Source organism: Oncorhynchus mykiss, chromosome 17, assembly GCF_057628025.1.
Source record: "Oncorhynchus mykiss isolate SJ-2025 chromosome 17, ASM5762802v1, whole genome shotgun sequence".
In the NCBI taxonomy this organism is placed as follows: Eukaryota; Metazoa; Chordata; class Actinopteri; order Salmoniformes; family Salmonidae; genus Oncorhynchus; species Oncorhynchus mykiss.
Window position 1 is genome coordinate 76,768,523 of NC_143038.1, and position 27,991 is coordinate 76,796,513.

At 40.8% G+C, this 27,991-nt stretch overlaps 2 protein-coding genes across 2 annotated transcripts in view; both read right to left on the reverse strand.

Moving 5' to 3' along the window:
- LOC110494834 (large ribosomal subunit protein eL29) overlaps nt 1-27,972 on the reverse strand; it is a 103,231-nt gene extending 75,259 nt beyond the window's left edge. The window contains exons 1-2 of the mRNA XM_090206511.1: nt 27,190-27,972; nt 19,049-19,480 (exon numbers count right to left, since the gene is read on the reverse strand). The gene's annotated coding sequence lies outside the window, so the exon portion shown is untranslated. The remainder of the gene's footprint in view (nt 1-19,048; nt 19,481-27,189) is intronic.
- On the reverse strand, nt 17-27,991 carry LOC110494836 (dual specificity protein phosphatase 7). The gene is made up of 3 exons (XM_021570159.3): nt 27,190-27,991; nt 19,049-19,480; nt 17-1,172 (listed from the first exon to the last, which is right to left on the reverse strand). The coding sequence occupies exons 1-3, from the start codon at nt 27,596-27,598 to the stop codon at nt 862-864; spliced, it is 1,152 nt and encodes a 383-aa protein (XP_021425834.3). The 5' UTR covers nt 27,599-27,991; the 3' UTR covers nt 17-861.

Sequence of the window (27,991 nt, forward strand, 5' to 3'; positions counted from 1 at the left end):
ACAAAAACAACCAGAATATGATCAAAAAGTTACTTTCTGTTGGTCTGTTTTCTCTTTAGTTATAATATCTCCTTCAGCTGTCAGTGTTTTTGTACAGGTAAGAGTATAGTAGTAGTAGTAGTAGACATACACTTGTGTGTAAATGTATTCAAATATACAAATGCATACATACATACATACATACATACATACATACATACATACATGCATACATGCATACATACATACATATACATACATACATACATACATACATTCATACTGATAATACGTACTTGAAAATTACATTGTTATTAGCATCACTTGAACAGACTTGTGTTTTGTTTTAATAATAACTTATTAAGTTTGTTAAAAAATTTGACCAACATTCAATAGAGGGAGACCAGCTCCATAAGGGTGAATCCAAGACCCTCCAACACATCATCATCATCAAGACGTTGTTGATGAGGAGCTTGTCCAAGAGGACGACAATGACTCAATGAATGACTGCAGCAGATCCATCTATCTGCGTTACCCATCTTTGTATGATTCTCTGTACAGTTCTGTACTGCAGCATGAATCAGTCTACATCTAGGACTTCTTCCTTCCTTAGACATAAAATAATAGGCTGGTCAACAAGATGACAAGATAAGTCGCTTCCCAAACCACCGTGGAGATGAAACAGAAGAACAGGCTTCCTCCTCTTCCTCTCTGAGAGACCAATGATTCAACAAGCCAAACAGACTTCCATTAGGCATCTGTTCTCCTCTTCCCATGTCCATCCACCATCCCAGACTATCCGCTGTCAAAGCCAGCCTCTGACGATCAGAAGATAAACATTCACATCCAAGTTGGCCGCTCAAGTCTTGCCCCTCCTCCTTTTCATGTAGATTCCAGCGTGTCGAGCTGGAACACGTTATGATTGGTTGGCGTGGTGAAGAACAGCTGGTCATTGGTGGAGGTGTGGTTGTCACATGGGCTATTGAGCCCTAACGTTCTCTCAAAGTCTAGAAGCTGACCCATGAAGTTGAAGTTGGGAGAGATGTTGGACTTCTTGTGTTTGACGAAGTCGTAGGCGTCGTTGAGCGATAGGTTGAGCTTCTGCATCAGGTAAGCCACGGTGACTGTTACCGAGCGACTGATCCCTGCCAGGCAGTGCACCAGGATACCACACTTTTTGGAACGAGCTTCATCTGGAAGAGAGAAGGTAAAGATGAGTTTGAGGTGTTTTTTAATGCAACATAAATTAGTTTTACTTACTTTATTGAACTTGTGTGAAGCCTTCGAGTGTTCAGAAATATTTAAAGGGAACAGCTACAACAACTCCACCTGTCTGGTTTCTGGAGTTTATAATGAGGGAACAGCTACAACAACTCCACCTGTCTGGTTTCTGGAGTTTATAATGAGGGAACAGCTACATCAACTCCACCTCTCTGGTTTCTAGAGTTTATAATGAGAGAACAGCTACAACAACTCCACCTCTGGTTTCAGGAGTTTATAATGAGAGAACAGCTACAACAACTTTTTAGGTTATTGTCTTGCTGAAAGGTGAATTCATCTCCCAGTGTCAGGTTGAAAGCAGACTGAACCAGGTTTTCCTCTAGGATTTTGCATGTGCCTTGCTCCATTCCATTTCTTTTTTATCCTGAAAAACTCTCCAGTCCTTAACGATTACAAGCATACCAATAACATGATGCAGCCAGCACTATGCTTTAAAATATGGAGAGTGGTACTCAGTAATTTGTTGCATTGGATTTGCCCCAAACATAACACTTTGTCCTCAGGACAAGAAGTTAATTGCTTTGCCACATTTTTTTGCAGTTTTACTTTTGTGCCTTGTTGCAAACAGGATACATGTTTTGGAATATTTGTATTCTGTACAAGCTTCCTTCTTTTCACTCTGTCATTTAGGTTAGTATTGTGAAGTAACTACAATGTTGTTGATCCATCCTCAGTTTTCTCCTATCACAGCCATTAAACTCTGTAACTGTTTTAAAGTCACCCTTGGTCTCATGGTGAAATCCCTGAGCGGTTTCCTTCCTCTCCAGCAACTGAGTTCGGAAGGACGCCTGTATCTTTGTAGTGAATGGGTGTATTGGTACACCATCCAAAGTGTAATTAATTATTGCACCATGCTCAAAGGGATAGTCAATGTCTGTTCTGTTTACCTATCCACCAATACAGTGCCTTGCAAAAGTATTCATCCCCCTTGGTGTTTTTCTTATTTTGTTGCATTACAACCTGTCATTTATATGGATTTTTATTTGGATTTAATGGACATACACAAAATAGTCAAAATTGGTGAAGTGAAATGAAAAAAAATAACTTGTTTCAAAAATAAATAAAAAATGGAAAGGTGGTTCCTGCATATATATTCACACGTTGCTATGAAACCCCTAAGTAAGATCTGGTGCAACCAATTACCTTCAGAAGACACATAATTAGTTAAATAAAGTTCACCTGTGTGCAATCTAAGTGTCACATGATCTCAGTATATATACACATGTTCTGAAAGGCCCCAGAGTCTGCAACACCACCAAGCAAGCGGCACCATGAAGACCAGGTCAAGGACAAAGTTGTGGAGAAGGACAGATCAGGGTTGGGTTATAAAAAAATATCAGAAACTTTGAACGTCCCCCGGAGCACCATCAAATCCCTTATTAAAAAATGGAAAAAATATGGCACCACAACAAACCTGCCAAGAGAGGAACGCCGACCAAAACTCACAGACCAGGCAAGGAGGGCATTAATCGGAGAGGCAACAAAGAGACCAAAGATAACCCTGAAGGATCTGCAAAGCTCCACAGCGGAGATTGGAGTATCTGTTTATAGGACCACTTTAAGTTGTACACTCCACAGAGCTGGGCTTTGTGGAAGAGTGGCCAGAAAAAAAGCCTTTGCTTGAATAAAAAAATAAGCAAACGCTTTTGGTGTTTGCTGAAATGCATGTGGGAGACTCCCCAAACAGATGGAAGAAGGTACTCTGGTCAGATGAGACTAAAATGTAGCAAGCCCAACACCTCTCATTATGCCGAGAACACCATCCCCAGAGTGAAGCATGGTGGTGGCAGCATCATGTTGTGGGGATGTTTTTCATCGGCAGGGACTGGGGAACTGGTCAGGAATGATGGATGGTGCTAAATACAGGGAAATTCTTGAAGGAAACCTGTTTCAGTTTTCCAGAGATTTGAGACTGGGACGGAGGTTCACCTTCCAGCAGGACAATGACCCTAAGCATACTGCTAAAGCAACACTTGAGTGGTTTAAAGGGAAACATGTCTTGGAATGGCCTAGTCAAAGCCCAGACCTCAATCCAATTGAGAATCTGTGGTATGACTTAAAGATTGCTGTACATCAGCGGAACCCATCCAACTTGAAGGAGCTGGAGGAGTTTTTCCTTGAAGAATGGACAAAAATCCCAGTGGCTAGATGTGCAAAGCTTATAGAGACATACCCCAAGAGACTTACAGCTGTAATTGCTGTGAAAGGTGGCTCTACAAAGTATTGACTTTGGGGGGTGAATAGTTATGAACGTTCAAGTTCTTTGTTTTTTTGTCTTATTTCTTGTTTGTTTCACAATAAAAAATACTTTGCATCTTCAAAGTGGTAGTTGCATGTTGTGTAAATCAAATGATACAAACCCCACAAAAATAGGAAAAATGCCAAGGGGGGTGAATACTTTCGCAAGCCACTGTAGGTGCCCTTCTTGGCAAGGAATTTGAAAACCTCCCTGGTCTTTGTGGTTGAATAGGTGTTTGAAATTCCCTTCTCAACTGAAGGACCTTACAGATAATTGTAAGACGAGTTACAGAGACGAGGTAGTCATTCAAAACTCATGTTAAACACTGGAGGTTTTTAATTAAAAAAAAGGAGTTGAATACTTATTGACTCAATACATTTCAGCTTTTCATTTTTTATTTATTTGTAAAGATTTCGAAAAACAATTATTCCACTTTGTCATTATGGGGTAATGTGTTTAGGCCAGTGACACAAAATCTATATTTAATCAAATTTAAACTCAGGCTGTAACACAACATGTGGAAAAAGTGTGAATATATTCTGAAGGAACTAAATGACCCAAGTTCAGAACTAAATGATCCACGTTCAGAACTAAATGACCCCCGTTCAGAACTAAATGACCTATATTCAGAGCTAAATGACCCACGTTCAGAACTAATTGAACTATGTTCAGAACTAAATGGCCCCCGTTCAGAACTAAATGAACTATATTCAGAACTAAATGACCCACGTTCAGAACTACATTACCTATATTCAGAACTAAATGAACTATATTCAGAACTAAATGACCCACGTTCAGAACTACATTACCTATATTCAGAACTAAATGAACTATTTTCAGAACTAAATTACCCACATTTCGAACTAAATGACCCACGTTCAGAACTAAATGAACTATATTCAGAACTAAATTACCCATGTTCAGAACTAAATGAACTATATTCAGAACTAAGTTACCCACGTTCAGAACTAAATCGCTCATGTTCAGAACTAAATGACCCACGTTCAGAACTACATTACCTATATTCAGAACTAAATGACCCACGTTCAGAACTAAATTAACTATATTCAGAACTAAATTACCCACATTCAGAACTAAATGACCAACATTCAGAACTAAATGACCCACATTTCGAACTAAATGACCCACGTTCAGAACTAAATGACCTCCGTTCAGAACTAAATGACCTATATTCAGAACTAAATGAACTATATTCAGAACTAAATGACCCACGTTCAGAACTAAATGACCCACGTTCAGAACTAAATGAACTATATTCAGAACTAAATTACCCACATTCAGAACTAAATGACCCACGTTCAGAACTACATTACCTATATTCAGAACTAAATGACCCACGTTTCAGAACTAAATTAACTGTATTCAGAACTAAATTACCCACATGCAGAACTAACTGACCAACATTCAGAACTAAATTACCCACATTTCGAACTAAATGACCCACGTTCAGAACTAAATGAACTATATTCAGAACTAAATTACCCACGTTCAGAACTACATTACCTATATTCAGAAAAAAATGACCCACGTTCAGAACTAAATGACCCACGTTCAGAACTAAATGAACTATATTCAGAACTAAATTACCCACGTTCAGAACTACATTACCTATATTCAGAACTAAATGACCCACGTTCAGAACTAAATGACCCACGTTCAGAACTAAATGACCCCCGTTCAGAACTAAATGACCTATATTCAGAACTAAATGAACTATATTCAGAACTAAATTACCCACATTTCGAACTAAATGACCCACGTTCAGAACTAAATGAACTATATTCAGAACTAAATTACCCACGCTCAGAACTAAATTACCCACGTTCAGAACTAAATGACCCACGTTCAGAACTAAATGACCCCCGTTCAGAACTAAATGACCTATATTCAGAACTAAATGACCCACGTTCAGAACTAAATGAACCATATTCAGAACTAAATTACCCACATTTCGAACTAAATGACCAACATTCAGAACTAAATTACCAATATTCAGAACTAAATGATCCACGTTCAGAACTAAATTATCCACGTTCAGAACTAAATGACCCACGTTCAGAACTAAATGAACTATATTGAGAACTAAATGACCCACGTTCAGAACTAAATGACCCACGTTCAGAACTAAATGACCCACGTTCAGAACTAAATTAACTATATTGAGAACTAAATGACCCACGTTCAGAACTAAATGAACCATATTCAGAACTAAATTACCCACATTTCGAACTAAATGACCAACATTCAGAACTAAATTACCAATATTCAGAACTAAATGACCCCCGTTCAGAACTAAATGACCCACGTTCAGAACTAAATGACCTATATTCAGAACTAAATGACCCACGTTCAGAACTAAATGACCCACGTTCAGAACTAAATGACCCCCGTTCAGAACTAAATGACCAACATTCAGAACTAAATTACCAATATTCAGAACTAAATGACCCACGTTCAGAACTAAATGACCCCCGTTCAGAACTAAATGACCCACGTTCAGAACTAAATGACCCACGTTCAGAACTAAATGACCCTTATTCAGAACTAAATGACCCTTATTCAGAACTAAATGACCTATATTCAGAACTAAATGGCCCCCGTTCAGAACTAAATTATCCACGTTCAGAACTAAATTATCCACGTTCAGAACTAAATTATCCATGTTCAGAACTAAATTATCCACGTTCAGAACTAAATGATCCACGTTCAGAACTAAATGACCCCCGTTCAGAACTAAATGACCCACGTTCAGAACTAAATGACCCACGTTCAGAACTAAATGACCCACGTTCAGAACTAAATGACCCACGTTCAGAACTAAATGACCTATATTCAGAACTAAATGAACTATATTCAGAACTAAATGAACTATATTCAGAACTAAATGATCCACGTTCAGAACTAAATGACCCACGTTCAGAACTAAATGACCCACGTTCAGAACTAAATGAACTATATTCAGAACTAAATGACCCACGTTCAGAACTAAATGAACTATATTCAGAACTAAATGAACTATATTCAGAACTAAATGAACTATATTCAGAACTAAATGAACTATATTCAGAACTAAATGACCCCCGTTCAGAACTAAATGACCCACGTTCAGAACTAAATGACCTATATTCAGAACTAAATGACCCACGTTCAGAACTAAATGACCCCCGTTCAGAACTAAATGACCAACATTCAGAACTAAATTACCAATATTCAGAACTAAATGACCCACTTCAGAACTAAATGACCCCCGTTCAGAACTAAATGACCCACGTTCAGAACTAAATGACCCACATTCAGAACTAAATGACCCTTATTCAGAACTAAATGACCCTTATTCAGAACTAAATGACCCTTATTCAGAACTAAATGACCTATATTCAGAACTAAATGGCCCCCGTTCAGAACTAAATTATCCACGTTCAGAACTAAATTATCCACGTTCAGAACTAAATTATCCATGTTCAGAACTAAATTATCCACGTTCAGAACTAAATGATCCACGTTCAGAACTAAATGACCCCCGTTCAGAACTAAATGACCCACGTTCAGAACTAAATGACCCACGTTCAGAACTAAATGACCCACGTTCAGAACTAAATGACCTATATTCAGAACTAAATGAACTATATTCAGAACTAAATGAACTATATTCAGAACTAAATGATCCACGTTCAGAACTAAATGACCCACGTTCAGAACTAAATGACCCACGTTCAGAACTAAATGAACTATATTCAGAACTAAATGACCCACGTTCAGAACTAAATGAACTATATTCAGAACTAAATGAACTATATTCAGAACTAAATGAACTATATTCAGAACTAAATGAACTATATTCAGAACTAAATGACCCCCGTTCAGAACTAAATGACCCACGTTCAGAACTAAATGACCTATATTCAGAACTAAATGACCCACGTTCAGAACTAAATGACCCCCGTTCAGAACTAAATGACCAACATTCAGAACTAAATTACCAATATTCAGAACTAAATGACCCACTTCAGAACTAAATGACCCCCGTTCAGAACTAAATGACCCACGTTCAGAACTAAATGACCCACATTCAGAACTAAATGACCCTTATTCAGAACTAAATGACCCTTATTCAGAACTAAATGACCTATATTCAGAACTAAATGGCCCCCGTTCAGAACTAAATTATCCACGTTCAGAACTAAATTATCCACGTTCAGAACTAAATTATCCACGTTCAGAACTAAATTATCCACGTTCAGAACTAAATGATCCACGTTCAGAACTAAATGACCCCCGTTCAGAACTAAATGACCCACGTTCAGAACTAAATGACCCACGTTCAGAACTAAATGACCCACGTTCAGAACTAAATGACCCACGTTCAGAACTAAATGACCTATATTCAGAACTAAATGAACTATATTCAGAACTAAATGAACTATATTCAGAACTAAATGATCCACGTTCAGAACTAAATGACCCACGTTCAGAACTAAATGACCCCCGTTCAGAACTAAATGACCTATATTCAGAACTAAATGACCCACGTTCAGAACTAAATGAACCATATTCAGAACTAAATTACCCACATTTCGAACTAAATGACCAACATTCAGAACTAAATTACCAATATTCAGAACTAAATGACCCCCGTTCAGAACTAAATGACCCACGTTCAGAACTAAATGACCTATATTCAGAACTAAATGACCCACGTTCAGAACTAAATGACCCACGTTCAGAACTAAATGACCCCCGTTCAGAACTAAATGACCAACATTCAGAACTAAATTACCAATATTCAGAACTAAATGACCCACGTTCAGAACTAAATGACCCCCGTTCAGAACTAAATGACCCACGTTCAGAACTAAATGACCCACGTTCAGAACTAAATGACCCTTATTCAGAACTAAATGACCCTTATTCAGAACTAAATGACTTATATACAGAACTAAATGGCCCCCGTTCAGAACTAAATTATCCACGTTCAGAACTAAATTATCCACGTTCAGAACTAAATTATCCACGTTCAGAACTAAATTATCCACGTTCAGAACTAAATTATCCACGTTCAGAACTAAATGATCCACGTTCAGAACTAAATGACCCCCATTCAGAACTAAATGACCCACGTTCAGAACTAAATGACCCACGTTCAGAACTAAATGACCCACGTTCAGAACTAAATGACCCACGTTCAGAACTAAATGACCTATATTCAGAACTAAATGAACTATATTCAGAACTAAATGAACTATATTCAGAACTAAATGATCCACGTTCAGAACTAAATGACCCACGTTCAGAACTAAATGACCCACGTTCAGAACTAAATGAACTATATTCAGAACTAAATGACCCACGTTCAGAACTAAATGAACTATATTCAGAACTAAATGAACTATATTCAGAACTAAATGAACTATATTCAGAACTAAATGAACCATATTCAGAACTAAATGAACTATATTCAGAACTAAATGACCCACGTTCAGAACTAAATGAACTATATTCAGAACTAAATGAACTATATTCAGAACTAAATGAACTATATTCAGAACTAAATGACCCACGTTCAGAACTAAATGAACTATATTCAGAACTAAATGACCCACGTTCAGAACTAAATGAACTATATTCAGAACTAAATGACCCACGTTCAGAACTAAATGAACTATATTCAGAACTAAATGACCCACGTTCAGAACTAAATGAACTATATTGAGAACTAAATGACCCACGTTCAGAACTAAATGACCCACGTTCAGAACTAAATGACCCACGTTCAGAACTAAATTACCTATATTCAAAACGACAGTCGGAAGTTTACTTACACTCAGGTTGGAGTCATGAAAACTCGCTTTTCAACCACTCCACAAATGTCTTGTTAACAAACTATAGTTTTGGCAAGTTGTTTAGGACATCTACTTTGTGCATGACACAAGTAATTTTTCCAACAATTGTTTACAGACAGATTATTTCACTTATAGTTCACTGTATCACAATTCCAGTGGTTCAGAAGTTTACATACACTAAATTGACTGTGCCTTTAAACAGCTTGGAAAATGCCAGAAAATGATGTCATGGTTTTAGAAGCTTCTGATAGGCTAACTGACATAATTTGAGTCAATTGGAGTTGAACTTGTGGATGTATTTCAAGGCCTACCTTCAAACTCAGTGCCTCTTTGCTTGACATCATGGGAAAATCAAAAGAAATCAGCCAATACCCCAGAAAAGAATTGTAGATATCAACAAGCCTGGTTCATCCTTGGGAGCAATTTTCAAATCCCTGAAGGTACCACGTTCATCTGTATAAAAAATTGTACACAAGTATAAACACCATGGGACCACGCAGCCATCATACCGCTGAGGAAGGAGAAGCGTTCTGTCCCCTAGAGATGAACGTACTTTGGTGCAAAAAGTGCAAATCAATCCCAGAACAGCAGCAAAGGACCTTGTGAAGATGCTGGAGGAAACAGGTACAAAAGTATCTACATCCACAGTAAAAAAAAGTCCTATATCGACCTAACCTGAAAGGCCGCTCAGCAAGGAAGAAGCCACTGCTCCAAAACAGCCATATAAAAGCCAGACTACGGTTTGCAACTGCACATAGGGGCAAAGATTGTACTTTTTGGAGAAATGTCCTCTGGTCTGATGAAACAAAAATAAAACTGTTCGGCCATAATGACCATCGTTATGTTAGGAGGATGAAGGGGAGGCTTGCAAGCCGAAGAACACCATCCCAACCGTGAAGCACGGGGATGCAGCATCATGTTGTGGGGGTGCTTTGCTGCAAGAGGGACTGGTGCACTTCACAAAATAGATGGCGTCATGAGGGAGGAAAATTATGTGGATATATTGAAGCAACATCTCAAGACACCAGGCCCATGTTAAAAATTAGTATACAAATTTTGACCAGGGCCCATTTTTAAAAGTAGTGCATTTGGGACATAGTCATTGATATAGATGATCCATTATTCACAACCTAGATGATGTTCCTGGGTTTTATCTGGTGCAACACTCTGCACTATCAAGCCATTAGTGCTTCAAAGGATACCGCAAAGTAAGTCAGTCCCACTCTCTTTCAACCCATACTCCTTCCTTCCCTCCCCTCCCTCCCTCCCCAGACCATTAGTCCTCATCCACCAAACTCAGATTTGTCCGTCGGACTGACAGTTGGTGAAGAGTGATTCATCAATCCAGAGAACGCGTTTCCACTGCTCCAGAGTCCAATGGTGGCGGGATTTACACCACTCCAGATGATGCTTGGCATTGTGCATGGTGATCTTAGGCTTGTGTGCGGCTGCTCGGCCATGGAAACCCATTTCATGAAGCTCCCGACAAACAGTTATTGCGCTGGCGTTGCTACCGGAGGCAGTTGGGAACTCGGTAGTGAGTGTTGCAACCGAGGACAGACATTTGTTACGAGCTACACGTTTCAGCACTCGGTGGTCCCGTTCTGTGAGCTTGTGTGGCCTACCACTTCGTGGCTGAGCCGTTGTTGCTCCGAGACGTTTCCACTTCACAATAACAGCACTTACAGTTAACCGGGGCAGCTCCAGCAGGGAAGACATTTGACAAATTGACTTGTTGGAAAAGTGCTACCCTATGATGGTGCCACATTGAAAGTCACTGAGCTCTTCAGTAAGGTCATTCTACTGCCAATGTTTGTCTATGGAGATTGCATGGCTGTGTGCTTTATTTTTATACACCTATCAGCAACGGATGTGGCTGAAATAGCCACCGATACTTTTGTATATATAGTGTGTATAAATTAACTCTAGTGTGTCTAGACAAAGACAGTAGAACTAATGGAGTCTAGTCAGGAAAAACTATGGTTCCTTCTAGTGTATAACTAGGAGCTAGATGTTTGAACTCTGGTTCCTTCTAGTGTCTAACTAAGACCTGGAGGTTTAAACTCTGGTTCCTTCTAGTGTATAACTAGGAGCTGGAGGTATAAACTCTGGGCCCTTCTAGAGTATACAGTGTATCTCAACTCCAGTGAGCCTCAGGTGAGCCTGTTAAGAGTTTCTAACTTAAAGGAAATAAAGGTTGAGATGATTGTGGGTTAAACTACCCTCCTACATCTCACCTGAGGTTGAGTTTAAACCACAAAGCTGTGTGATCAGTAGAGGTCTTCATGGATCCACCTGTACCCGAATACCTGAGACCCAATAGGGGACACGAGAGGATCAGTATCCAGAATTGAAAATAATGTCATGGATCTGGGTAGGATCTGAATGCCACGGTTCTCGGGTATGTGTACATTTTCATTTACCTGTCCAGAAGGGCCGTACAGATCCGAACTTGACTGCTGCAGTAGAGACAGAGAGACATTTTACAATTGATGCTGCTGCCCTTTGCTTTTCACAACATTGGAGCGTGGCGCGTGTAGCTTGTCGTTGACCAATCATGAGTCATCAAAGCATCAATAGGCTATAGTCATGAAGCCTCCATATGTGGAAAAAGTTTGCAGATATATAATCAATTGAAGATTCAATAAAAATTATGGAATTAAAAGTTCAAGTTGAAAGATAGGCTACAAGTGACCTAGCTAACTAACAGGCCCTATCTAACTGTCCCTACCTAACGAACAAAAAGGCCCTATCTAACAGGTCAGACAACTTCCTGAGCTGACCGAGATGGCCGCCTTGCTTTGCGTTCCTAGGAAACTATGCAGTATTTTGTTTTTTTTAAGTGTTATTTCTTACATTGTTACCCTAGGAAATCTTAGATTGTATTACATACAGCTGGGGGGAACTATTGGATATAAGAGCAACGTCAACTCACCATCATTACGACCAGAAATATGACTTTCCCGAAACGGTTCCTCTGTTTGGCCTACCACCCAGGACAATGGATCGGATCCCAGCCGGCGACCCAAAACAACGGCGCCGTAGAAGGGGCAGACGGAGCGGTCTTCTGGTCAGACTCCGGAGACGGGCACATCGTGCACCACTCCTTAGCATACTACTCGCCAATGTCCAGTCTCTTGACAACAAGGTTGATGAAATCCGAGCAAGGGTAGCATTCCAGAGAGACATCCGAGACTGGAACATTCTTTGTTTCACGGAAAGATGGCTCACTTGAGACACGCTATCTGAGTCGGTACAGCCACCTGGTTTCTTCACGCATCACACCGACAGAAACAAGCATCTCTCTGGTAAGAAGAAGGGCGGGGGTGTATGCCTTATGATTAACGAGACGTGGTGTGATCATAACAACATACAGGAACTCAAGTCCTTTCGTTCACCTGACTTAGAATTCCTCACAATCAAATGCCGACTGCATTATCTACCAAGAGAATTCTCTTCGATCATAATAACAGTCATGTATATTCCCCCCCAAGCAGACACATTGACGGCCCTGAAAGAACTTCATTGGACTCTATGTAATCTGGAAACCACATTTCCTGAGGCTGCATTTATTGTAGCTGGGGATTTTAACAAGGCTAATCTGAAAACAAGGCTCCCCAAATTCTATCAGCATATTGATTGTGCTACCAGGGCTGGCATAACCCTAGACCACTGTTATTCTAACTTCCGTGACGCATATAAGGCCATCCCCATGTAGAGAAGATGTATCACTAGCCACTTTAAACTATGCCACTTTGTTTACATACCCTACATTACTCATCTCATATGTATATACTGTACTCGATACAATCTACTGCATCTTTCCTATGCCGTTCGGCCATCGCTCATTCATATATTTGTATGTACATATTCGTATTAATTCCTTTACACTTGTGTGTATAAGGTAGTTGCTGTGAAATTGTTAGATTACTTGTTAGATATTACTGAATGGTCGGAACTAGAAGCACAAGCATTTCGCTACACTCGCATTAACATCTGCTAACCATGTGTATGTGACAAATACATTTGATTTGAGGCCCTAACTAACTGTCCCTAACTAACTAACTAACTAACTAACAAACAGGCCCTAACTAACTAACAGGCCCCTAACGAACAAACAGGTCCTAACTAACTAATAGGCCCTAAATAAATAACAGGTCCTAACTAACTAACAGGCCCTAACTAACTAACTGTCCCTAACTAACTAACAGGCCCTAACTAACTAACAGGCCCAAAGTAACTAACTAACAGGCACAAAGCAACTAACAGGTCCAAAGCAACTAACAGGCCCGAAGTAACTAACAGGCCCAAAGTAACTAACAGGCCCAAAGCAACTAACAGGCCCAAAGCAACTAACAGGCCCAAAGCAACTAACAGGCCCAAAGCAACTAACAGGTCCAAAGTAACTAACAGGTCCAAAGTAACTAACAGTTCTAAAGTAACTAACAGGCCCAAAGTAACTAACAGGCCCAAAGCAAATAACAGGCCCAAAGCAACTAACAGGTCCAAAGTAACTAACAGGTCCAAAGTAACTAACAGGTCCAAAGTAACTAACAGTTCTAAAGTAACTAACAGGCCCAAAGTAACTAACAGGTCCAAAGCAACTAACAGGCCCAAAGTAACTAATTAACAGGCCCTAACTAACTACAGTAGCTTTACATATTTCCCTAAAAGTGGAGCAGCAATCCCTGCTACCACACATTCCTGCGATTGACCAAGACCCTCAAACTCTGACTCGAAACCTTTCACATGTCATAGTGGGTTTCTTAACTGTGGCACTTTCAAAAGAAACACGGCTCAGGATAAATTCCAGAGCCAAACCAAAACTCCACATTCCCATGAAGCTGATGAGGGGAATACCCTGGTTATTCGTCTAGTAGTAGGGTGATTAATTAAATACTGAAACTAACCACAAATAGTCTGGTCTGAAATACTGAAACTATTGTCAAATAGTCTGGTCTGAAATACTGAAACTATTGTCAAATAGTCTGGTCTGAAATACTGAAATAGTCCTAAGTAAATATGACAAAACAAACCTCTCTGTTATAATTATTTTACTACTTTAGACCAGAGCCCTATTCCCTAAATAGTGCATTACTTTATACCAGACCCTATTCCCTATATAGCGGTACTAACATAGACCAGAGCCCTATTCCCTATATAGGGCACTAGTATAGACCAGAGCCCTATTCCTTATATAGGGCACTACTTTAGACCAGAGCCCTATTCCCTATATAGTACACTACTTTAGACCAGGGGGTTTATTATGGATCCCCATTAGTTCCTGCCAAGGCAGCAGCTACTCTTCCTGGGGTTTATTATGGATCCCCATTAGTTCCTGCCAAGGCAGCAGCTACTCTTCCTGGGGTTTATTATGGATCCCCATTAGTTCCTGCCAAGGCAGCAGCTACTCTTCCTGGGGTTTATTATGGATCCCCATTAGTTCCTGTCAAGGCAGCAGCTACTCTTCCTGGGATCCAGCAAAATTAAGGCAGATCAATAACATTACATTCCTAACTGACTAAGTGTGTGCCTTCAGGCCTCTACTCTACTACCACATATCTATAACACAAAATCCATGTCTGTATAGTACGTATGTTATTGTGTGTTGGTATGCATGTGTCTATGTTTGTGTTGCTTCATAATCCTGCTGTTCCATAAGGTGTATTTTTATGTTTTTTCAAATCGAATAGAATAACGTTTGTGTTAATTTTGCATGCTCGCACATGCGAGGGCGGTGGTGGGTGGGAGGTGTGGTCAACAAGTAAGTCTATCCTTCATTCTTCAGTCTTCACAGTGTTCAAGATGACCTGTCCTACTTCATTCACAGTGCTTCTCTAAATGACCTGGCCTACTTCATTCACAGTGCTTCTCTAAATGACCTGGCCTACTTCATTCACAGTGCTTCTCTAAATGACCTGGCCTACTTCATTCACAGTGCTTCTCTAAATGACCTGGCCTACTTCATTCACAGTGCTTCTCTAAATGACCTGGCCTACTTCATTCACAGTGCTTCTCTAAATGACCTGGCCTACTTCATTCACAGTGCTTCTCTAAATGACCTGGCCTACTTCATTCACAGTGCTTCTCTAAATGACCTGGCCTACTTCATTCACAGTGCTTCTCTAAATGACCTGGCCTACTTCATTCACAGTGCTTCTCTAAATGACCTGGCCTACCTCATTCACAGTGCTTCTCTAAATGACCTGTCCTACTTAATTCCCAATGGTTCTCTAAATGACCTGGCCTACTTCATTCACAGTGCTTCTCTAAATGACCTGGCCTACTTCATTCACAGTGGTTCTCTAGATGACCTGTCCTACTTAATTCCCAATGGTTCTCTAAATGACCTGGCCTACTTCATTCACAGTGGTTCTCTAAATGACCTGGCCTACCTCATTCACAGTGCTTCTCTAAATGACCTGGCCTACTTCATTCACAGTGGTTCTCTAAATGACCTGGCCTTCTTCATTCACAGTGCTTCTCTAAATTACCTGGCCTACTTCATTCACAGTGCTTCTCTAAATGACCTGGCCTACTTCATTCACAGTGCTTCTCTAAATGACCTGGCCTACTTCATTCACAGTGGTTCTCTAAATGACCTGGCCTACTTCATTCACAGTGGTTCTCTAAATGACCTGGCCTACTTCATTCACAGTGGTTCTCTAAATGACCTGGCCTACTTCATTCACAGTGCTTCTCTAAATGACCTGGCCTACTTCATTCACAGTGCTTCTCTAAATGACCTGGCCTACTTCATTCACAGTGCTTCTCTAAATGACCTGGCCTACTTCATTCACAGTGCTTCTCTAAATGACCTGGCCTACTTCATTCACAGTGGTTCTCTAAATGACCTGGCCTACTTCATTCACAGTGCTTCTCTAAATGACCTGGCCTACTTCATTCACAGTGGTTCTCTAAATGACCTGGCCTACTTCATTCACAGTGGTTCTCTAAATGACCTGGCCTACTTCATTCACAGTGCTTCTCTAAATGACCTGGCCTACTTCATTCACAGTGCTTCTCTAAATGACCTGGCCTACTTCATTCACAGTGGTTCTCTAAATGACCTGGCCTACTTCATTCACAGTGGTTCTCTAAATGACCTGGCCTACTTAATTCACAGTGCTTCTCTAAATGACCTGGCCTACTTCATTCACAGTGCTTCTCTAAATGACCTGGCCTACTTCATTCACAGTGCTTCTCTAAATGACCTGGCCTACTTCATTCACAGTGCTTCTCTAAATGACCTGGCCTACTTCATTCACAGTGCTTCTCTAAATGACCTGGCCTACTTCATTCACAGTGGTTCTCTAAATGACCTGGCCTACTTCATTCACAGTGGTTCTCTAAATGACCTGGCCTACTTCATTCACAGTGGTTCTCTAAATGACCTGGCCTACTTCATTCACAGTGCTTCTCTAAATGACCTGGCCTACTTCATTCACAGTGGTTCTCTAAATGACCTGGCCTACTTCATTCACAGTGCTTCTCTAAATGACCTGGCCTACCTCATTCACAGTGCTGGTCAAAATGACCTGGTCTACTTCATTAACAGTGGTTCTCTAAATGACCTGGCCTACCTCATTCACAGAGCTTCTCTAAATGACCTGGCCTACCTCATTCACAGTGCTGGTCAAAATGACCTGGTCTACTTCATTCACAGTGGTTCTCTAAATGACCTGGCCTACCTCATTCACAGTGCTTCTCTAAATGACCTGGCCTACTTCATTCACAGTGCTGGTCAAAATGACCTGGCCTACTTCATTCACAGTGGTTCTCTAAATGACCTGGCCTACTTCATTCACAGTGCTTCTCTAAATGACCTGGCCTACTTCATTCACAGTGCTTCTCTAAATGACCTGGTCTACTTCATTCACAGTGGTTCTCTAAATGACCTGGTCTACTTCATTCACAGTGGTTCTCTAAATGACCTGGTCTACTTCATTCACAGTGGTTCTCTAAATGACCTGGTCTACTTCATTCACAGTGGTTCTCTAAATGACCTGGCCTACTTCATTCACAGTGGTTCTCTAAATTACCTGGCCTACCTCATTCACAGTGCTTCTCTAAATGACCTGGCCTACTTCATTCACAGTGGTTCTCTAAATGACCTGGCCTACTTCATTCACAGTGCTTCTCTAAACGACCTGGCCTACTTCATTCACAGTGCTTCTCTAAACGACCTGGCCTACTTCATTCACAGTGCTTCTCTAAATGACCTGGCCTACTTCATTCACAGTGGTTCTCTAAATGACCTGGCCTACTTCATTCACAGTGCTTCTCTAAACGACCTGGCCTACTTCATTCACAGTGCTTCTCTAAACGACCTGGCCTACTTCATTCACAGTGCTTCTCTAAATGACCTGGCCTACTTCATTCACAGTGCTTCTCTAAATGACCTGGTCTACTTCATTCACAGTGCTTCTCTAAATGACCTGGCCTACTTCATTCACAGTGCTTCTCTAAACGACCTGGCCTACTTCATTCACAGTGCTTCTCTAAATGACCTGGCCTACTTCATTCACAGTGCTTCTCTAAATGACCTGGTCTACTTCATTCACAGTGGTTCTCTAAATGACCTGGCCTACTTCATTCACAGTGGTTCTCTAAACGACCTGGCCTACTTCATTCACAGTGCTTCTCTAAACGACCTGGCCTACTTCATTCACAGTGCTTCTCTAAATGACCTGGCCTACTTCATTCACAGTGGTTCTCTAAATGACCTGGCCTACTTCATTCACAGTGCTTCTCTAAATGACCTGGTCTACTTCATTCACAGTGGTTCTCTAAATGACCTGGCCTACCTCATTCACAGTGCTTCTCTAAATGATCTGGCCTACTTCATTCACAGTGCTTCTCTAAATGACCTGGCCTACTTCATTCACAGTGCTTCTCTAAATGACCTGGCCTACTTCATTCACAGTGCTTCTCTAAATGACCTGGTCTACTTCATTCACAGTGGTTCTCTAAATGACCTGGCCTACCTCATTCACAGTGCTTCTCTAAATGACCTGGTCTACTTCATTCACAGTGCTTCTCTAAATGACCTGGCCTACTTCATTCACAGTGCTTCTCTAAATGACCTGGTCTACTTCATTCACAGATTCCCTTCTGTTGTATAATGAGTTGTGCTAGAAACCTGTTGGCCAACTTTTGATGAGTTAATTAAAGGCCCACACTGTGATTTGACGATATAATCCCTCCAACGCTAGAGCGACTCAGATCAAGTCATGACTCATAGCGTTCATGGTGTGAAATGAGGCGTGTAGCAGGAAATACCACAAACCGCTCGGAAGAGATCAATCAGAGTTGTTTCTTAAAGGATGATGCATCTGAGGCTTGTTAGCTTAAGTTGCTGACTCATACGTCTGTACTATATATGTTGAGTTATAAGCTTTGTTATTCTGCTTGTAAATCTATGTTTTAAGCAATAAGACAGCTTGTTTGACTCAGCCAACGACTTAATGAATCTATCGCTGCCTGATTTAGTTTTATAGTTATATAACCTGAATGTTGGTGGGATGAGCTGAGGAAACAATTTTTCAAATGAATCAACTATGACCTGAGTTCATGAAACATTACGCAAACGAACATTACAACACGAGACAAGAATGAAAAGACTCTGAACTCCAACTGATCTGTGATTGAACAACATTCAAATGAGCAGGCTACTGCCACAACTCACCAATGAAAGAAATGGCCTCTGGGAAAAACTGCGAGAGGTTTTGGCTCCAGTGATCGGAGATGGGGATCTGTTTGTACTTGAAGTCTCCGTCGTGTTCAAACATGTTGGGCAGGTTGGGCGTGACGTTCAGGATGTACTTAATATTATACTTCCCCAGGATGTCCAGATTGGTGGAGTCTTTGGCACAGCCCAGGTAGAGGTACGGTAAGATCTGGACCGGGAAGGCAGGCTGGTTGTTGGGGAGAGGGCTGCCCTCGGACTCGGTGGCGCTGCCCGGTTCTCTGTCCGATGACTCCCCATCAGAACAGTCAGAGTTGATCCTCAGCCCCCCCAGCCCCAGGACAGACGCAGGCGGGGAACTGCTGGGGCAGGAACAGTCAAGGTTGATCTCACAGTGTTCTGGGTAGTCTGTCTGGAACTTGTTGAATCCACCTGGAAACAACAACGGAGACGTTTTAGAATATAATCAAATAAAACAAAAGAGAACTGCTGGAAAGAACAAAAGAGACATTTTAGAATAGAATCAAATCAAATAGAATCAAATAGAACAGAAGAGAACTGCTGGAAAGAACAAAAGAGACGTTTTAGAATAGAATCAAATAAAATAGAATCAAATAGAACAGAAGAGAACTGCTGGAAAGAACAAAAGAGACGTTTTAGAATAGAATCAAATAAAATAGAATCAAATAGAACAGAAGAGAACTGCTGGAAAGAACAAAAGAGACGTTTTAGAATAGAATCAAATAAAATAGAATCAAATAGAACAGAAGAGAACTGCTGGAAAGAACAAAAGAGACGTTTTAGAATAGAATCAAATAAAATAGAATCAAATAGAACAGAAGAGAACTGCTGGAAAGAACAAAAGAGACGTTTTAGAATAGAATCAAATAAAATAGAATCAAATAGAACAGAAGAGAACCGCTGGAAAGAACAGGAACACAGATGGGTCAGAATCACAATATGAGAAAGGTTCTGTGACACGTCATTCCAGCGATTCTATAAATACAATACAGAGAAATTAGAATAGATTATAGCTTTATTGTCCAATGTGCAAATTGGAATATCGTCTGTGTGTGTGATAAATGACAGCATGAACAGAGATCTCCCAGAATACTGACCGAAAGGTGTGAACAGCATTTATCAATTCAAAATGGCGAAATAAACTCCCAAGAACAACCAGATACTATTAATATGTGCTAGACAGGAAACGGAAACGGGCCTACTTCTTACATGACGGTCAAATAAATGTATACTGATACGTTAGCACATTAAACCCTATAACACAATAATAAACCCATCTCTGTGATTACTGTACATCCCATGTTTCCACTCCTTCAACATTTCATAGGCCCGGTTCTGGGCCCGGTTCCCCAAAAACATCTTAAGGCTAAATTAATCGTTAGAAAGTTCGTAGGTGCCTCGTTACATCTCCGAGCTGTTTCCCAAAAAGCCTGGTTATTAACGTTGCACTTGAAAACGCTCGTAATCTAACGCCCGCGTCAGACCGCTGGTAGAACAGCTAAATGTATCGTTAAAATGCCTTTTCTCCGCCGCGCGTCACTTAATACACGGAACATCTCCGCTAAACGTGGAATCACACGGTTTATCCGCTATGACCGACATAACTTTAGAACAAAGTTGACTACCAATTGAAAGTTGCCCAAGTCTTTGCAATTAATACAAACAAGCGACGTTCAAATGAATAGACCTGAGATGAAAGCATTAACATGTAAATACAGTAGGCTATAGGCCTGTACATTTAAATCATATTGAATTACATTGCATGTTAAATCAATTGAGTTCTACATTGCTACTTGTACTGTCTGTAATTTGTCTCAATATATTTTATGAAATTTAGCCTAACGTGCGCAATAATGTGCCAAATTTAGATTTTCGTTTCATTATTATAGGGTAAGCATTAGAATAAGCCGCATGAATATGTGCAATCATACGTGATAATATCTTTCTAGGAACTGATCCGTCGTCAGTATTGTGGAATAATTATAATGTTACGGTAAGATTTAAATGGAGAAAACTGATCCGAGAGCAGAGCTGTCTTTCTATAGATTCTATCAGTATTAAAACAACGTGCCTCAACGATACAGCTTTGGCGAATGTTCTTTCTGAACGGTGTTTTGAGAAACGCATGTTACATATTCGGTCGTCGTACGAAAGAAGCATCGTTATAAACACCAATGAGCCTACATTCCATCGCCCTGGGAAACGGGGCCAAGATATGGAACTACTTCTACACTGTGTGCTGTCTACATAACCAAAATAATGTGGGCACCTGCCGATGGAATCATAGGCATTAATATGGGGTTGGTCCCCCCCTTTGCTGCTATACCAGCCTCCAGTCTTCTGGGAAGGCTTTAATATGGAGTTGGTCCCCCCTTTGCTGCTACAACAGCCTCCACTCTTCTGGGAAGGCTTTAGCCCGAACCATGAAAAACAGCCCCAAACAATTATTCCTCCTCCACCAAACTTACAGTTGGCACTATGCATTGGGGCAGATAGTGTTCTCCTGGCATCCACCAAAACCCAGATTTGTCCATCGGACTGCCAGATGGTGACGCGTGATTCATCACTCCAAAGAATGCATATCTACTGCTCCAGAGTCCAATGGCGGCGGGCTTTACACCCCTTCAGCCGACGCTTGGCATGGCCCATGGTGATTTTAGGCTTGTGTGCGACTGCTCGGCCATGGAAACTCATTTCATTAAGCGCCCAACAAACAGTTAGTTAACTGACGTTGCTTCCAGAGGCAGTTTGGAACTCAGTAGTGAGTGTTGCAACAGAGGACAGACAATTTTTACGCGCTTCAGCACTCGGGGACGAGCTTCTGTGGCCTACCACTTCGCGGTTGCGCCGTTGTTGCTCCTAGAAGTTTCCACTTCACAATAACAGCCCTTACAGTCGACCGGGGAAGCTCTAGCAAGGCAGAAATTGTACATGCTGACGTGTTGGAACGGTGGCATCCTTTGACGGTGCCACGTTGAAAGTCACTGAGCTCTTCAGGAAGGCCATTCTACTGCCAATGTTTGTCCATGGAGATTGCACGGCTGTGTGCTGGATTTTATAGACCTGTCGGCAATGGGTGTGGCTCATCAGAATCCTTTAAGTTAGACCTACATCCCAACTCGGAGACGAGGCCCTATGTATTTATGAAATGAAAGTACTTTCCTGAACCATTTTAGACCGTTAATTGAAAACATATTTGGTTCATTCCACATTCTTTCCAAAACCCTTAAATAATTAACATTGTCACGTTCGTCATAACGATGAGACCAAGGCACAGCGTGAGATGAATACATACTTCTTTAAATGAAGAATAAAACACTGAACAAACTATACAAAATGACCGTGACACTAATAAGACGAGTGCTGCCAGACAACTACACATAGACAATAACCCACAAAACCAACATGGAAAAATGGCAACCTAAATAGGATCCCCAATCAGAGACCACGATAAACAGCTGTCTCTGATTGGGAACCAATTCAGGCCACCATAGACCTACATATACCTAGACCTACTAAAACCCCATAGATATACAAAAAACCGTAGACAGGACAAAAACACCTAGACAGGACTAAAAACTAAACCAACCACCCCATGTCAGACCCTGACGTACCCAAAATAATAAAGAAAACAAAGATAACTAAGGTCAGGGCGTGACACATATAACATGTTTACTCCATTAGATTGGTCTAACAGTCGAAAGTTAAAGGGCTTGAACCATTGTGATTCTTACTACTGTGACAGAGTAAGAAATAAGCCACTATTAAGACAATAGAAGAAGAATGGATCATTCCCACCACTGCCTACAGATTGATTCCAATCAGGCCACCATAGACCTACATATACCTAGACAAACCAAACCCCATAGATATACAAAAACCCTAGACAGGATAAAAAACACCTAGACAAACCAAAACCCCATAGATATACAAAAACCCTAGACAGGTTAAAAACACCTAGACAATACCAAAACCCCATAGATATACAAAAACCCTAGACAGTACAAAAACACCTAGACAATACAAAAACTAAACCAACCACTAAACCAACATATAACTGGTTTGTTTTGAAGCGTTTGAGAAAATAAAGAGCAGTATTTTTTTTTAAATATCCTAATACTGTATATATTGGCATAGGAAACATGGCTGCCATCCATTGACTTTTCATTCAGACAACAATTATTTTACAACTTTAATATGATACAGACTAGAATGGAAAAGAATAGTGTAACTTGTTGAAAGGGAAACAAATAGATAATTAGTAATTGATTTAGCGACTATATAACTTGGGCTGTAATCCAGTGGTAACTTTAGTATCTTTATTTAACTAGTCAGTTAAGAACAATTAGTATATTTATTTAACTAGTCAGTTAAGAACAATTAGTATCTTTATTTAACTAGTCAAGTCAGTTAAGAACAGATTCTTATTTACAATGACGGCCTAGGAACGGTGGGTTAACTGCCTTGTTCAGGGGCAGAACGGCCTAGGAACGGTGGGTTAACTGCCTTGTTCAATGGCAGAACGACCTAGGAACAGTGGGTTAACTGCCTTGTTCAATGGCAGAACGACCTAGGAACAGTGGGTTAACTGCCTTGTTCAATGGCAGAACGGCCTAGGAACAGTGGGTTAACTGCCTTATTCAATGGCAGAAAGGCCTAGGAACAGTGGGTTAACTGCCTTGTTCAATGGCAGAACGGCCTAGGAACGGTGGGTTAACTGCCTTGTTCAATGGCAGAACGGCCTAGGAACAGTGGGTTAACTGCCTTGTTCAATGGCAGAACGGCCTAGGAACGGTGGGTTAACTGCCTTGTTCAATGGCAGAACGGCCTAGGAACAGTGGGTTAACTGCCTTGTTCAATGGCAGAACGGCCTAGGAACGGTGGGTTAACTGCCTTGTTCAATGGCAGAACGGCCTAGGAACAGTGGGTTAACTGCCTTGTTCAATGGCAGAACGGCCTAGGAACAGTGGGTTAACTGCCTTGTTCAATGGCAGAACGGCAGATTTTCGTACCTCGTCTGCTCGGGGATTCCAACGCTCTAACCACTAGGCTATACCTACCGCCCCTTAGGAATGGCTGCAACCTGGTTTCACAGCATTTCGTATTATTCTGTATGTAAATTACGTGACACTCCATTTAGTATGATATGTTACCAATTACAATTCATATGATACAGTATGTTACGAATTGCAACTCGTACGATATGTTACGTATTTGGAGAACGTATGATATGTTGCGAATTCCAATTAGTTGTTGCTAACGTTAGCTAGTCTAGGTGTTAGGCAGGGATGCCAACTGCTGAGGGCCCAGAAAGGTGACACTTTTTTGTTGCACTGAAACATACAATAAATCCCTGCTAGGGGGAAATGCAGGTTTTAACTAATTAAACACAGAATATCATCTACATGATCAGTCTCTGTGTGTGAAATATAAAGTGGTTAATGTGAACCGAACTCACAGCTAAAACATGTAAATCCCTGCTAGGGGGAAATGCAGGTTTTAACTAATTAAACACAGAATATCATCTACACGATCAGTCTCTGTGTGTGAAATATAAAGTGGTTAATGTGAACCGAACTCACAGCTAAAACATGTAAATCCCTGCTAGGGGGAAATGCAGGTTTTAACTAATTAAACACAGAATATCATCTACATGATCAGTCTCTGTGTGTGAAATAAAAAGTGGTTAATGTGAACCGAACTCACAGCTAAAACATGTAAATCCCTGCTAGGGGGAAATGCAGGTTTTAACTAATTAAACACAGAATATCATCTACATGATCAGTCTCTGTGTGTGAAATAAAAAGTGGTTAATGTGAACCGAACTCACAGCTAAAACATGTAAATCCCTGCTAGGGGGAAATGCAGGTTTTAACTAATTAAACACAGAATATCATCTACATGATCAGTCTCTGTGTGTGAAATAAAAAGTGGTTAATGTGAACGGAATTCACAGCTAAAACATGTAAAGAAAACAATCCAATGTTATTTGTTGCCTAAACTTTACTGCAAATGACACAAGTCTTGAGAAAATACAATACACTAATATTGCAGTTACCATGACAGCCTTTATAATAAAACGCTTGTGACCACACACATCTAAATATTGCACTTGGGGGGGAAAAAACATCTTAAAGTAGAAATATAATGAAACAAACAGGCTTTCTATTGTTGCTCTATTATAGTGGCCACTATAGTAGACATCGATCAGGTGCACAAGGCTACATGTATGCAAAAAATGATATTCACTGAGTAAAAAAATAATTATAATCTCCCCCTCGCCCTCACACACACACACACACACACACACACACACACACACACACACACACGTGTTACTGTCAAGTTCAACACAACTAAAGCAATATCTTTGGGCTACACATTATTACATTGTACACTTTCTGCCTGTGGACATGTGTTCTACAACGTGCCAGCAGAGCATGAGACCCTTTGTTGGCATAATTGATCTCTTTCAGGCAGAGAGTAACACCTGGCAACCCTTTTATCCACTGTATTGAAGAAGTGAGAAAGAGGGAACGTGTGTGTTGTTCCTTTCACCTCTATAGAGGCATCCAGCTTAAACCAGGCGAGGCTCCAGCTACACTTGTTTAACAAGCAACGCCTCATTTTCACCTAATTCTCTCACTCTGAAAATTAACCACATAGTGTAGAGGGAAAACATTAGTTCACAGATAGTAGTTAGTTCGTTAACTAGTTAACATTATTTTATTTTTTCTACCTTTATTTAACTAGGCAGTTAAGAACAAATTCTTATTTTCACACAGATTGCTGGGGTTTAGTATGCAATTAACGTGTTATAACTTGAGGAACGGCAAGGAGTCATTTACCAGTTAATACTTTGGCAAATTAGTTAGGTTACTAATGTTTGCTCATTTCATGTTGTAACGTTAGCTAGCTAACATTAGCTGTCGGACTTTATTAGCAAGCTAATTTTCACACCATAAACTCAATTATTTGATTAGTAAAGTTGGCTAATGTTGCTCAACATTTCTCTGGCTAGCTAGCGGAGAATTCGATTCAGCTAGCAAGATACTTAAAATACTCGTTCCACCACACTTTCTCCTCACCTCAAACTTTCCAAATGTCAGTTGTTTTTCGGTTACAGCTCATGAAGTACGCATCATCACCTTCTCACCCCGGTCTCCGTGGTCAGGCTTCTCCTCTACCGTTACCTCGTCGTTATCGTTCAGGGGACGCGCTGCTGTAACTGACAAGCTGCCTTTCCAGAGGCTCGCTGATGCTGTAACTAGTCAGTTGGTTGCCTCTTCTTTCTTCAGCTGCGCTGCATTCTGTTGTTATGTGAACGATTGGCTGAGCCTTGGACACAGCCAGTATTGCTCCGCCCCCTACCCCAAAAGTGTTATCATTGGATCTACACAAATCACGCAGGTCACCTATTTTGGATTCAAAATGGCGAATTTCACTGAAAGTTGACTAGTTTGCATCCCTGGTTAATTAAGACAAAGGTTAGGAATTAGGTTAAAAGGTTAAAGGGTTAACTAAAAGGGTTAAAGGTTAGAGTTAGGAGAAAGGTTAGCTAACACGCTAAGAAGTTGCAAAGTAGCTAATATTGCATGTGATGAGATTAGAACACACAACCTTTGGATTGCTAGACGTTATCTGCCCGACCAACCACCCTCCTTTCATTTTTGCCTTTAGCAACCTCTTGTCTTATGTAACCATACCAAACATAATATATCATAGGAAATGTAAATCCAGACACTGAATTTAGTATGTTACGTCTAGTCTATGAGACCAGGCTGAGGAATAGAACATAGTTTGGGCTATAGTGGATTCGTAGGCTAACAGGTAGTCTAGAACAGAATATAATATACGCTCTTAGAACATAAAGGGTTATAAAAGGGTTATTTGGCTGTCCCCATAGGAGAACACTTTTTCGTTCCATGTAGAACCCTCTTTAAAAAAGGTTCAACATGGAACCCAAAGGGGATTTATCTGGAACCAAAAGGATTCTCCTAAAGGGTTATCCTTTGGGAATAACGAAAAATCATTTTTGTTCTAGACTGCACCTTTTTTCCAAGAGTGTAGAATAGAATACGGAAATATCACAAGTAAAGAGCAAAGAAGCTAACTCTCACCTTCCAGGTAAAACGCCTTGGAGCCGTCATCCCGGAGCTTTTGCAGTAGCAAGCCGAGGACAGAGCTCACCAGCCCGGTCTCCTGCCAGTCCGTAGTGGCCTCGTCGTAGAGAAGAATCATGTCCGTTTTGCACCGCTTCACGAATTTCTCCTTATCCTCGTTGTTGGGAATGATGGACCGGATCGGTAGATTCCCCTTCTTTAGTCTCCGCAGCATCAAACCGGGAATCGCCAGATTGATGGCCGACTCTATGTGTGATGATTCGTAGAGCTCGTGCGATCGGCAGTCCAGCAGCAGTAGCGAGCTCAACCCGAGCCCGGACTCAAGTTCCTCTTGAAGCCATTCCACACTTTTACTCGACATCATCTCTGTCACGACCCGGGAACCCTTCCAAAGAGTAATTTTCATTAGGGAAATATAGATGCGGCTCTTTGCACTAACACGCGGGCCAAAAAAATAAAATCACGGCGCTAAACTTCTACTCGTGTGGATATGGACAGAACCACGTCCGTCCGCTCTGATCCCGGTCGTCCCACGATACATCAGCAGCTCACCCGGGCTGGTAGACGGAATCAACACACCACCAGGCTGCAACACATTAACGATATTCTCTCAGACCGTTTGATACTGCGTCCCATTACTGAAAAGACCATATAGGCTAAGTGTTGTCTGGTTTTATAAATCTGATCAAAATGTGGCTTCCAGGTGAATCAAAACTACAGCACATTATTTTTGGACATTTGCCTTTCGACCGCCTCCCGTGTGTCATTTCCAGTAACCGCTATGAGATGCAGACCGGAG

What these genes read in the sequence shown, in the direction of transcription:
- LOC110494836 (XM_021570159.3), bottom strand. Translation starts at nt 27,598, where the DNA reads ATGAAAATTACTCTTTGGAAGGGTTCCCGGGTCGTGACAGAGATGATG. An exon ending in CAAGGCGTTTTACCTGGAAG is followed by an intron (nt 19,481 to 27,189) that starts GTGAGAGTTAGC and finishes TGTTGTTTCCAG; the next exon opens with GTGGATTCAACAAGTTCCAG. An exon ending in AGAGGCCATTTCTTTCATTG is followed by an intron (nt 1,173 to 19,048) that starts GTGAGTTGTGGC and finishes TCTCTCTTCCAG; the next exon opens with ATGAAGCTCGTTCCAAAAAG.